Source organism: Oryctolagus cuniculus, chromosome 21 (assembly GCF_051225735.1).
Source record: "Oryctolagus cuniculus isolate XC-2025 breed Fujian yellow rabbit chromosome 21, ASM5122573v1, whole genome shotgun sequence".
Taxonomy (NCBI): domain Eukaryota; kingdom Metazoa; phylum Chordata; class Mammalia; order Lagomorpha; family Leporidae; genus Oryctolagus; species Oryctolagus cuniculus.
The window spans coordinates 24,225,724-24,238,168 of record NC_142887.1 but is presented as its reverse complement, the minus strand read 5'-3'; the positions used below and the strand labels follow the sequence as shown (position 1 = coordinate 24,238,168).

The window sequence follows — 12,445 nt, the reverse complement described above, 5'->3', positions numbered from 1 at the left end:
TGAGAGAGAGAGAGAAAGGTCTTCCTTTGCCGTTGGTTCACCCCTCAGTGGCCACTGCAGCCAGGTGCTGCGGCTGCGCTGATCCGAAGGCAGGAGCCAGGTGCTTCTCCTGGTCTCCCATGCAGGTGCAGGGCCCAAGCACTTGGGCCATCCTCCACTGCACTCCCGGGCCACAGCAGAGAGCTGGACTGGAAGAGGAGCAACCGGGACAGAATCCAGTGCCCCAACTGGGACTAGAATCTGGGTGCCAGTGCTGCAGGCGGAGGACTAGCCTAGTGAGCTGTGGCGCCGGCCCAGGGTCTCATTTCAAGTCGCTCATGTGGGTGCAGGGACGCAACTCCTTGGGTCATTGCCTGCTGTCTCCCAGGAATGCTGGACCAGGGAGCAGAGCCTGGACTGAAATCCTGGCCCCCTCCTATGGGATGAGAATGTCCCAAGTGGAGTCTTAGCTGCTGTGCCGAATGCCTGCCTGTGTTTATAATGCGACTTTCCATGACTTTTCAGAAGCTGTCTGCTATACCCAAGCAGCGCAGTGCACACCACTCCTGGCTGTCTCACACCCGGCTCCCAAGACCCCACCGAGGCAGGCGGCATAACCTTGGTGAGCGTTGGTGGGGGAGGAGGGAGGCAGATTCTACAGCACAGGTCTTGCCTGCCTCTAAGCAGAGCAACCCCCTGGGAGGGAGCCACCACTCGGTTCCCAGGGGAGAAAACGAGACTCTTCTTACTCTTCTCGCAGAACGGGGGGTCGCTGCTCCAGCTGAGGTCCCACTGGCAGGCGAGGGTGTCGCTGCCCACGATGTCGTAGCCGGGGTCGCACTGGTAGGTGATCCTGGCTCCCCGCACCAGCTCCGTGTGGGATGTGGTCTTCCAGCCGTTCTGGATCTCAGGCAGGTCTGAGCATGAGTCATTTCTGGACACCTCTTTAAGAAAAAAGCGTCACACTTAGAGGAGAAGGTGGCCTCTGGCTTGGGTCGCTCCTTGGAAATGTGGGAAAGGCTCGGAGAAGGAAGACCCCTCCGGGAATACCTAACAATCCTTCCACAATCCCTTACATGGCAAGAACGCTTCTGTCATGGGATTCTGCTACTACCCCTTCTGGGCCATGAAGACCAAATGCTCTGGTGAATAAAACCAACGTAGGGCTTAGAATCAGAGAGAACCCCAACTCTGCCACCTGCTGGGCGGGAAGCCGGCTGTGTCCTTTCTCCAAGACTCAGACCTCATTGTTCTGGAAGAACCTGTCTCACCGCAGCAGGCAGCTTCCAACATCTTCCCCAGTGACTCAACGACTCCCACCTCCCGGAGCTCACACTCACCGCTGGTCCCCACCCACCCTGAAGACGCAGGTGCAAACGCCGTCACGCGTGGGCCTAAAGACATTGACACTTTTTCCTCGCTCCCTGGAGGCAGCTGTCCTGCTGGAGAGAAACTGAAGCCTCTGTTCAGGGACCAGCCAGCCACACGTGGGGGCGTCTGGAAGCAGATGGGTGCAGCCCCAGGCAAGCACTGGCTGACATTGTGACATTGTGACATTGTGACTGCAACCTCTCAAGAGCGAACACAGGGTGGAGCTTCCAGCTAACGCTCTCCAGAATTGATGACTTGCAGGAACCGTGAGGCCACCCAAGGGCGTGGCTAACCTGGGGTGCAGTCTATTGCAACAGTAGCAGGAAACCAGGATGCCCAGCCTTTGCCTCAGAACACCGCTAAATCCTTGGGTTTGATGAACTACCAATGTTGTGCTTGTAACATGCATGACATACTTAGCTATCACAATGAAATGGTGGGCTATGTGGCTTGGTGGCCAAGCCACTGGCTAAGACGCCTGCCTCCTACATCGGAGTGCCTGGCTCTGACTCCTGACTCCAGCTTCTTGCTAACTCAGACCTTGGGAAGCAGCACTGATGGCACAAGTAATTGGGTCCCTGATACCTGTGTGGGAGACCTGGGTTGTGTTCCTGGCTCTCGGCTTTGGTATGGCCCAGTCCTGGCTATCGCAAGCATAGCCATAGGGGGTGAAGCACTGGATGGGAGGGCCCCTCTGCTCCTGTCTCTCAAATCAATCAATCAATAAATACTTTTAATTTATTTGCCTTGAAAGACAAAGCAAAACAGACAGATAGATAGAACTTTCACCTGCTAGTTCACTCCCCAGATACCAGCAATGGGCAGAGTTGGGCCAGGCTTAAGCCAGGAGCCCAGAATTCCACTCAGGCCTCCCACCTGGGTGGCAGGGACTCAAGCATTTGAGCAGGATGCATTAGCAGGAAGCTGGATTGGAAGCAGAGTAGTTGGGACTTGAACCGGCACTTGGATAGAAGAAGCAGGCATTCCAAACAGTGGCTTCCCTCTGTGTGCCACCATAACATCTATCCCAGAAATGAATTTTTAGAAATAGCTCTTGGTATAGTGTCCAAATCAAGTCACATATCGTCAGTGACTATTGATTTTACTCCAGAACCTGCCAGCCACAGTGTACCATTGCAGAGTCTTCCTCCAACAAACCCTCGTGACTAAGACAGCAAGGCAGAGCCCATGCCTAGGATCCTTGCTCCCCGAGTGCCCACTGCGCAGACGTGGGGAAGAGAGCTAATTATGTCGAGTAATTAATTTGCAGCTCTCGTGCAAAGCCCCTCCACTGTCTGCAGGAGAGCCGTTCTGAGAAGCCGGCGATGGCTTTTCCTGGGATTTCATCGCGGTTTTATTTGGGGAAGGGAGCTCTCTTGGGTGTCTACGAGAAGAAGGGGGCAGGGAACCGGCTTCCAGAATAGCTTCGTGGGGGGATGAGAGCCTCTATTTTTAGACCTTTGAAAAAGCAGCCAAGCCCCGGCTTCAGGACACAGCTACTAATGCTCACACTGGGGATGAAAGGGAAGAAACGGGGGCACATACGAGACATGCGGTCTGCCTGTGCCAAGGGCTTTGAGACCGAGAGCGCGCTGCAGGGTGAGACCGTGGGGCTCCATGCCCCAGGAGGACTTCCTGTGTCCCCTGGGACAGTCACAGTATTTGTAATTCACTCGGCTGCTGGCCGGGTAGCAGAGCCTGGGACTACACCCTGGCTTCGCTGTGTACTAACTGGGTGGCCTCGGCTGAGCCTCTCAACTCCCTGTCTGTCAGTTCCCAGCCTCCGCTGCGCAGACCCTCACTCAGGAATTGGCATTTTTGCCAAGCATCCTAAGTGGAGGTTCTGGAATTGTCTCTTCTTCTGGGGCCTCTGTGGCTTTGTTAAGAATGAGGCAACTGGCCCAGGAGTCAGAAGATGACCTGATGACCCTCCTTCTTTAATTAATTGACTAATTCATTGTCTCCTTTCTTTAAGAAGCTGTGTGACTCTTTCATGTCAATTAACTGTTCTAAGCCTCATCGTCCTCACCTACGGAATGGGGTCAAGAATTGTGAGTCCCCTGGCAGGTGTTTAGCTCAGCAGCTGAGACACTGGTTAGGAGGCTTGCATCTCACATCAGAGCACTAGGGCTTAAAATCCCAAACACGGCTCCTGAGTCCAGTTTCCTGCTACTGCAGACCCTGGGAGGCAATAGTGATGGCTCAAGTTGTCGGGTGTCTGTCATTCTTTTGGGAGGCCGGGGCTGAGTTTTTGGTTCCTGGATTCAGCCTTGGTCTGGTGCTGTGCTGGCTGTTGTGGGCACTGCAGGGGAATAAACCGGCAGATGGGAGCTCTCTCTGTCTGTCTGTGTCTCTCCGATAATGAAAAATCGCGACCCTGTCATTCCCAAGGGGCAATGTAAACGCTAACAGCACGCGGGGTATGACAATGCTGGGTGAACACTAAGCTGGGGTCGGGGGGGGGAGTCGTGTATTTGTTGGGCTAAGACTGTGAGCACCTCTTCTATGCCAGGCACAAGAATCTGAAATCATTGTTGTAGTCTCCCAGTCAAGATCAACACCACGATCCAACTTCTCTCTTCTCCTCTTTTTTTTTTTTTTAAATTTTTTGACAGGCAGAGTTAGACAGTGAGAGAGAGAGAGAGAGAGACAGACAGACAGAGAGAAAGGTCTTTTTTTTTTTCCATTGGTTCACCCCCCAAGTGGCTGCCATGGCCAGCGCGTTGCGGCCAGCGCACTGTGCTGATCCGAATCCAGGAGCCAGGTGCCTCCTCCTGGTCTCCCATATGGGTGCAGGGCCTAAGCACTTGGGCCATCCTCCACTGCCTTCCTGGGCCACAGCAAAGAGCTGGACTGGAAGAGGAGCAACCAGGACAGAATCCGGCATCCCAACCGGGACTAGAACCTGGGTGCCGGTGCTGCAGGCCGAGGATTAGCCTAGTGAGTCATGGTGCCTGCCCCTCTTCTTCTCCTTCCCTTTCTTCCTCCCCTCCTCCTCCTTCTTCTCTCTCCCTCTCCTTCTCTCTCTCTCTCTCTCCCCCTCTCTCCCTTTCTTTCTCTCTCTCTCCCTCTGCTCTCTCTCCTTCTCTCTCTCCCCCCTCTCCCTCTCTCTGTCTCTCCTTCTCTCTCCCTCTCCTTCTCCCTCTCTCCCTTTCCATCTCTCTCTCTCTCCCTCTCCTTTCTCTCCTTCTCTCTCCCCCCCTCCTTCTCTCTCTCTCTCCCTCTCCTCTCTCTCCTTCTCTCTCTCTCCTTTCTCTCTCTCCCCCCTCCTTCTCTCTCTCTCTCTCTCTCTCTCTCTCTCTCTCTCTCTCCCAGCTTTGCTGGGATGTGTGTCCCTAAGAAGCCTTCCCTGCAGCCCCCTGCCACCTTGTCACACTGCTCAGGGCAGGTCCTGACATGGGATTGTCCCTCCTATGCTCGGTAGCCCACAGAGGGAGCGTTCTACTCATTCCTGCCTCCTGGTGAACTCATCAAGAGACTATTGTGAATGGAACCTTCTGGGAAATGGAACATTGGAAGAGGAAATAAAACAGTAAACATAGGGGCTTGTCAACTGTACATTGTCACCCAATTCCAAGTTTCAAGTTCAGTTGGCAAGTACTCCTCTTCAAGATGTTAGCAGACAGAACACTGGCCGGACTGTCTATGCAGCCTTGGAGAGTCAGATTTTTCCCATCGTGCTCAATGCAGTTTTCAAAGACTGTCTTGGGCACCGGAGGAGACAAATGAGCAGAACTATGACCTCATCTTTCGGCTGGGAGGAAGAAAATCTCACAAGACAGAGCAAGTCAACGCACCAGAAACTCTGCCAAGATGGCTGACTCCGGAGGGCACCTAACCCAGACCCCGGCACCCGCGGCTCTGCCTGCCCAAGAGCAGGGACCTCAAGGAAAGCAGCGGCAATAACAATCTGAAAATATTTAGCAGCACAATCAAGGGTGAAAAGGCCCCCGAGAAACATCAACAAGAAGATCAATACTTGTGCAAGCCGCTTTGCAAGGCGGACGCACAGCGGGCAGGGCTGGACAATGCTCAGTGGCCAGAAATAGAGGAGCCACGGCCTCGGTCAGACCTGCGTGAGGCTGCGTGAGGCGGCCGAGGGGAGGGGGACGGCTGGGTTTTAGACGCAAGCACAGGCTCTGTGAGATGGAAACCGGCGATTCACCAAGCCAAGGGGAAGAAAGAGCCAGAGTCGTGCTCCAGCAAGGGGGCAATGGGGATGGAGAGGGTGGTGGTGGTGGGCAGGGCTTGCAAGGTGAATCCCTCTGTTCCCCACTCTGTGCTGGAAATCAAGAAGCCAACCTGGTTTATAGGAAGCTCAAACCTTTTCCCCTCACTGCAGGCTGAATCCTGCTCATTGGACACCTCAGTGCTCAACCACCCACCTATTCTGGACATCAACAGATATTAGGTCTTTTTTTTTTTTTTTTTTTGACAGGCAGAGTGGACAGTGAGAGAGAGAGAGAGAGAGAGAGAGAGAGAGGTCTTCCTTTTGCCATTGGTTCACCCTCCAATGGCCATCAAAGCTGGTGCACTGCGGCCGGCACACCACGCTGATCTGAAGGCAGGAGCCAGGTGCTTCTCCTGGTTTCCCATGCAGGTGCAGGGCCCAAGCACTTGGGCCATCCTCCACTGCACTCCCGGGCCACAGCAGAGAGCTGGCCTGGAAGAGGGGCAATCAGGACAGAATCCGGCGCCCTGACCGTGACTAGAACCCGGGGTGCCGGCGCCACAAGGCAGAGGATTAGCTTATTGAGCCACTGCACCGGCCCTAGATATTAGGTCTTAATTATCCCCCTTGTGTCTCCCAGGCTCTCTGATGTGGCCAAGGGCACTGGGGGTGAACAGTCTATCAGAGCTGGGAGTAGGGAATCCAAGACGTGACCCTCAGTTCTGCCCCTGATCTGTGCTGTGAGTAGAGACGAGCGTTGGGCGGAGGGAGTTTTTTGTGCCGTGACATGATCAAGTCGGGTCAGATGTTCAGGTCCCTTCTGGGGTTGGGATCAGTGGGACTTCCCCATGTCCTCGTCTGCCGCTGGCCGTCATAGCAGTCTGAACCAGGATGGTGGCCATGCAAAGGTGGAGAGAAGTGCTTGGATGGGAGACTTCAGTGGGCATGTGGTTGGAAGGATTCCTTGGTCATGAGGGTGAAGCAGGAGGAGGCGGCTGAGAAACCAGGAGCGTGGTGGTCCTGCTTGCTGAGACGGGGACACAGCAGGTGTCACGGCTGGGCAGTGGGATGGGGCCAGGTCAGGGCGTTGCTCTGCTTGGCCGTGCTACATCTGAGCTGCCCGTGCAGCATGCGGGAGAGTGGCCAGCAGAAAGCTGGACGGATGCCTCTGGCATTCACGGTTGAGGTCGGCAGGACAAATCAGGGGTCGATGGACAGAGCATCGTCTGTCCAGGCCTGGATGTGGGCCTACAGGGAGTGAGTGTAGGTGGAGAAGAAGCGTCCACGGTGGAGGCTGGGCTCTTCCAGCATGGTGGAGCCAGTGATGAGTGGAGGGGAGGCGGGGCGGGGGGCGGGGAGGGAAGGGTGCGAGCCAATGGAAGCATGGAGAGAGACTACTGGGTGGGCAAAGGTGACGCTGGCTTGACCCTAACAGTGGGCATCTTTCCTTTTGGCTTCTTCTTGCTTTGAGATGAACAGGACAGGCATGGTTTGGCAGCTACTTTGGTCCCAGAAGACACTTCTTGAATCTATAGGGGAAAGTCTGAGAGGTGGGAGGGGAGTCCGTTGCCCATATAACATCTCAGCTGACCCCAAAGCAAATCTTAAAGCTGAATCTTAAAGCTACGTCGCATTATCTACTAGTCCTGATGGCAGACTTGTGCAGTAGGACTCACTATACCCAGTTTTTTTTTTTTTTTTTTTTGGACAGGCAGAGTGGACAGTGAGAGAGAGAGAGAGAGAGAGAGGAAGGTCTTCCTTTGCCATTGGTTCACCCTCCAATGGCCGCCGTGGCCGGCGCACCGCACTGATCCGATGGCAGAAGCCAGGTACTTATCCTGGTCTCCCATGGGGTGCAGGGCCCAAGCACTTGGGCCATCCTCCACTGCACTCCCGGGCCACAGCAGAGAGCTGGCCTGGAAGAGGGGCAACCGGGACAGAATCCGGCGTCCCGACCAGGACTAGAACCTGGTGTGCCGGCGCCGCAGGGCGGAGGATTAGCCTAGTGAGCCGCGGCGCCGGCTTATACCGGTTTTAAATGCTTATTTCCTCTACCAGAATGACAGGATGGCAGCGAGAGGGACAGAGAGAGATACACGCACAAGAGAGATCTTTCATCCGCCCATCCACTTCCCAAATGTTTGTAACAGCCAGGGCTGGGCCAGGAGCCCAGAGCGCCACCCAGGTCTCGCACGTGGGTGGCAGGGATCCAAGTACTTGCACCATCCTCTGTTGCCTCCCGGAGTGTGCATCAGCAGGGAGCTGGGAGGGAAGTGTGGGCAGGACTAGAGCCCCGACGCTCCGTTAAGGGATGCGGGCAGCCCGAACACTACTCTCGTTCTGTAGTTGACAAAAACGAGGCTCCGAGAGGTTCCTCGGCCTGCCCAAGGTCACGCGGGCCCCGATGACAGCACTAAGACTCCAACCGTGATTCTGGAGACTAGCAAGCCCAGGATCTTAAAAATTTAACATGAAAAAACTCACACGGCACCAGACCTCCACACACACATAGAGGAGCCATCGGCTGTGGTTTGGACATGGAGTTCCCTGGGGCTTCAAGGGCCAAAAGCTTGGTCCTTGGTGTGGCGATGCCAGGAGGTGGTGGGTTTTAAGAAGCGGGGTCTGGCAGGAGGTAATTCAGTTACTGGGGGCATTGCCCTTGAAGGGGATTCATTAGTTCTGGGAACCTGGTTAGCGCCTGTGAGAGTGGGCTGTTAACAGAAAGAACGAGACGGACCCTGAGTCCCCGACTCACGTCTCTCCATAAGGGTTTTCTCTGTCTTGCGCTGGCTCCCCCAGGATGCCGGGCACCAGTGCTGGGCTGCAGTCACCAGGCCCTCGCCAGGGCTCAGCAGGAACTGCAACCATGCTCTTTCATACATCGCCCAGCGTCAGGGAGTTTGTTGTAGCAACAGAAAATGGACTAAGACATCATCTTAAGCCACATCGAACTCCCCGCCCGCCCCCGCCAAAAAATAAAAAAAAGTGGACTGGAAGAGACACTTACCTATGTAGTTCATGATAAACCCCTGACCCTTTCCAAAGATGAGGCCGGCAGGGTCCGAGTGGAACTGGATGGTCAGGTCTGGTGTGGACGAGTACAGCTTTTGCGGGCCGCTGTTCCCAAGGTACTGGCCCAAGATGTGGGGCATGGCCTCGCCACCGTCATAGATGGTCAAGATGTCGCTGTTACTCAGGTTCAGGCTTGGGGGGCGGGGAGGAGGGTGGAGAAAAGAGGAGAACGTCACGCGGAGCCAACAAGGGCCCTGAGTAAGCCTCTGGTTCTGTCTTTCATGGGACACACACTTTCTCAGGATCCCTGGGGAGTCGTGCCCAGCTCAGGAGGTGGGGGCTCCGGAGGCCTTCACGCTGCTCCTTCCTGCCGACCCAGCACACAGATTTTGGTAAATGCTTGGGTGTTGGACGACTCATTCACGAAACGGCCCTCACTGCAGTCAGATGCTTGCAGGGTAAGAAGCATCCCCCGTGGAGGCTGGCGCGTGGCGTAGCAGGTAAAGCCTCCACCTGCAGTGCCGACATACCATATGGGCACCGGTTTGAGACCTGGCTGCTCCACTTCCGATCCAACCCTCTGCTGTGGCCTGGGAAACCAGTAGAAGATGGCCTGAGTCCTTGGGCCCCTGCACTCGCATGGGAGACCTGGAAGAAGCTCCTGGCTCCTGGCTTCGGATAGGCCCAGCTCTGACCATTGTGGCCAATTGGGGAGTGAACCAGTGGATGGAAGACCTCTCTCTCTCTCTGCCTCTCCTTCTCTCTCTGTGTAACTCTAACTTTCAAATAAATAAATGAATTTTTTTTTAAAAAAGAAGCATTCCCCAGTGTCCCTGTCCTCAACACCCATTCCCTGGGTGATAACCAGAGCTGGGCTACCTGTCGGATGTGACATGAGTTTGTCATTCTGCTTTGATGCAGAACGCGCTGGTGGCTTGCAGGTTGTAACTCCCTGTAGGTGATGGGTCTTTCCACTCAGCAGGCAGCAAATCCCTCAAGAACCAGGCTGTCCAGGATGTTTAAGGGGTGGGGTAGGGGGCGGATGGCGGTGCCTGGCTCACGAGCTTTGCCCAAACCTGCTGTCACTACTCAGACCATGCAAGGCTGACACGTTTCAAAGACTCACATGCAGGAGTCTGCCTTGACCACCGTGGGCAGGGAACAACCAACCCCCTACACACGTCCATAGGCTGCAGAAGCGCATACCATCCTAGGGGCTCTGGATAAAATCAATCTCTGATTCAAAGACTGTCAGACGATTCGACTCTCATCATCAGCACCATCATCATCCTCTATCCCCTTCCATCTCCTCCCTCTCTCTCTTACATCACCTCCTCTGGTCTCCCTCTCTCTAACATTTTCTGAGTACCTCCTATGTACCAGGCACTGTGCTGGACCCAGAGGAGTCCCAGGGTGGTCGTGATAGACTTAGACACATAGGTCAGGGGTTGATCAAAGTGAGGGCATCCAATTCAGACAGAGGGCACCATGGAGGACTCCCTGGAGGAGGTGACGGCTACTCTGAAGTCTCAAGAAAGCGTGGGGGATTTCAAGGAGGTAAACAGGATTGGAGGAGAAGCCAAAACATGAGGCATATGAAGGGACCAAGGTCGTGGCTCCTGTGGTGGTCACTTCATCTGTGGTGCAGAACATGAAGGACTTAAAGAACCAGGCTTAAGTGTTTGGGCATAATCTCGCTGGGGATGTGGACACACTGGAGGTTTTTTTTTTCTTTATAAAGATTTATTTATTTACTTGACAGGTAGATTTACAGAGAAAGGGAGAGGGAGAAAGAGAGAGAGATCTTCCATCCATTGGTTCACTCCCCAAATGGCCACAATGGCCAGGGCTGAACCAGGCTGAAGCCAGGAACCTGGAAGTCCTTCTGGTTCTCCTACATGGGTGGCAGGGGCCCAAGCACTTGAATCATCCTCCACTGCTTTCCCAGGCCATTAGCAGGGAGCTGGATCAGAAGTGAAGCAGCTGGGACTTGACTTGGCGCCCCTATGGGATGCCAGCACTGCAGGCGGGGGCTTCACCTGATGCACCACAGTGCCCGCGCCCTCTGGAGGGTTTTAAAAGGGAGCAGCATGGCCGAGCACCCCACTGCCACTTGAGAGATGCCCTAGGAAACGGCTCTGACGCATGTTCCTGGAACCGCTGCAGACTGACCGCAGCCCTCACCTAGGACAACCTCATCCAACACCCAGCAGTGGCGTTTGCTGCCTGTCTGGGCCAGCTGGGAGCGGGGAGAGGTGGGGAGGCACAGGGAGGAGTGGGGCTCGCTGCCCATGCTGGTGTTTCACGGGGTCGGTGCCAAGCGACAGAGCACAGGGAGCCCTGCCATCACCATGCTTTGGCGACTATTCTCTATATATCCAAGACCTCGCCCTCATGTGAAGCTGCCCCAAGGAGTGGCACAGGGGGACTTTAACTTCCTCCGCCCAATGCCCCATCAGTTTCCCCTGCACCACCGCCCAAACAGCCTCTCCTCAGAGAAGCCGCTGTCTGGGTTTGCACAAGACAAGGTCCTGGTCCCTCTTTCCTTCTGGTTTCCAACCATTCTGAAGTCCTTAAACACATACTATAACAAAACTCCGGATTTCCCCCCTTCCTTTGTACACAGTAGGCATTCAATAAATGCTTTGGTGCCAAAGAGCCTGCTGGAGAGTCTCTTTGACAGCAGAATTAGTGGGGCTGATGTCAGCTCCTGACCTATGGTAGGAAAGAACCTCTTTAGATTTAAGTACCATGAAAGCATCGATCACTGCGGAAAGTGCTGGGTTAGCCTCGTGTGGGACATGGGCGATGGTGGAGACTTATTCCTTAGGCTGCCTTCTCAGCTGATCTGCTGGCTACAAAGGGTTCCAGACAGCAGCCGCTTGGCTTTGCTCTGTCATTCTTGTCAATGATCAGAATGCAGTTGCAGCAGCTTCAAGGGTTCAAGCCCCTTTCATCTGAAAACGCTGCCACAGCTCTCTGTTCTCTCTAAGGGAGGAGGGAGCAGCACGCTCGCTGGCCTGGGAGCCAGGAAGCCCCAGTTTCACTCTCGGCTTTGCCGCTTTCATGGCGAGCATGCAGCTTCTCCTCAAGTTCCTTGTCTTTGGATCCAGCTCAGTATTTCTCATCTGCGGCATGGACTTTGGGAACGAGGTAAGGGATGCAGAATTCCTGGGCTCACTGCTAGCACCTGAGCAAGTTTGAGTTGCTTGGGTGTTATATTGTTCTGCCTCAGGTTCCTTAAGGGAATTATCATCATCACTGCCTTTGTCACCATTGCCACCACCACCACCATCCTCACCACAATCACCATTAACACCATCACCACCAACATCACCATCACCATCAGCATCACTACCATTACCACCACCACCACCATCACCACCATCACCAACACCATGAACATCACCATCATCACCATCACCACCATCACCATCACCACCATCATCATCACTACCACCACCATCACCACCATCACCATAAACATCACCGCCATCATAACCATACCATTACCATCACCATCATAAACATTACTGTCATCATCACTATCACCACCATCACCGTCACCACCACCACCATCATCACCATCACCACTATCATCATCACCATTGCCATCACCATCACCAACACCATGAACATCACTGCCATCACCATTACCATCACCACCATCACCATCACCAACATTAAAATCACCCTCATCATCATCCCAATCACTATTACCACTGTCAACACCATCACCATCATCATCTTCATTTCTCTTTAGATTGCTGGTGATGCCAAATGACATCAAATTACTTATGCCAGTGGTTCTCAATCAGTGGTGATTTTGCCACTCAGGAGACATCTGGCAATGTCTGCAGACCTGTTTGTCCCGAAGATGGGTAGCACTAGGGAATTAGTGGCCAGGTTGTG

The 12,445-nt window shown here is 54.3% G+C and overlaps 1 protein-coding gene across 3 annotated transcripts in view; it reads right to left on the bottom strand.

Annotated features, from left to right (window-relative positions):
• Positions 1–12,445, bottom strand: part of SEZ6L (seizure related 6 homolog like) — a 194,453-nt gene that overhangs the window by 27,468 nt on the left and 154,540 nt on the right. For all 3 annotated transcript variants that reach the window (XM_070066047.2, XM_070066048.2, XM_070066049.2), the window contains exons 10-11: positions 8,529–8,725; positions 729–923 (exon numbers count right to left, since the gene is read on the bottom strand). In XM_070066047.2, the coding sequence (XP_069922148.2) occupies positions 729–923; positions 8,529–8,725 (392 nt within the window). The remainder of the gene's footprint in view (positions 1–728; positions 924–8,528; positions 8,726–12,445) is intronic.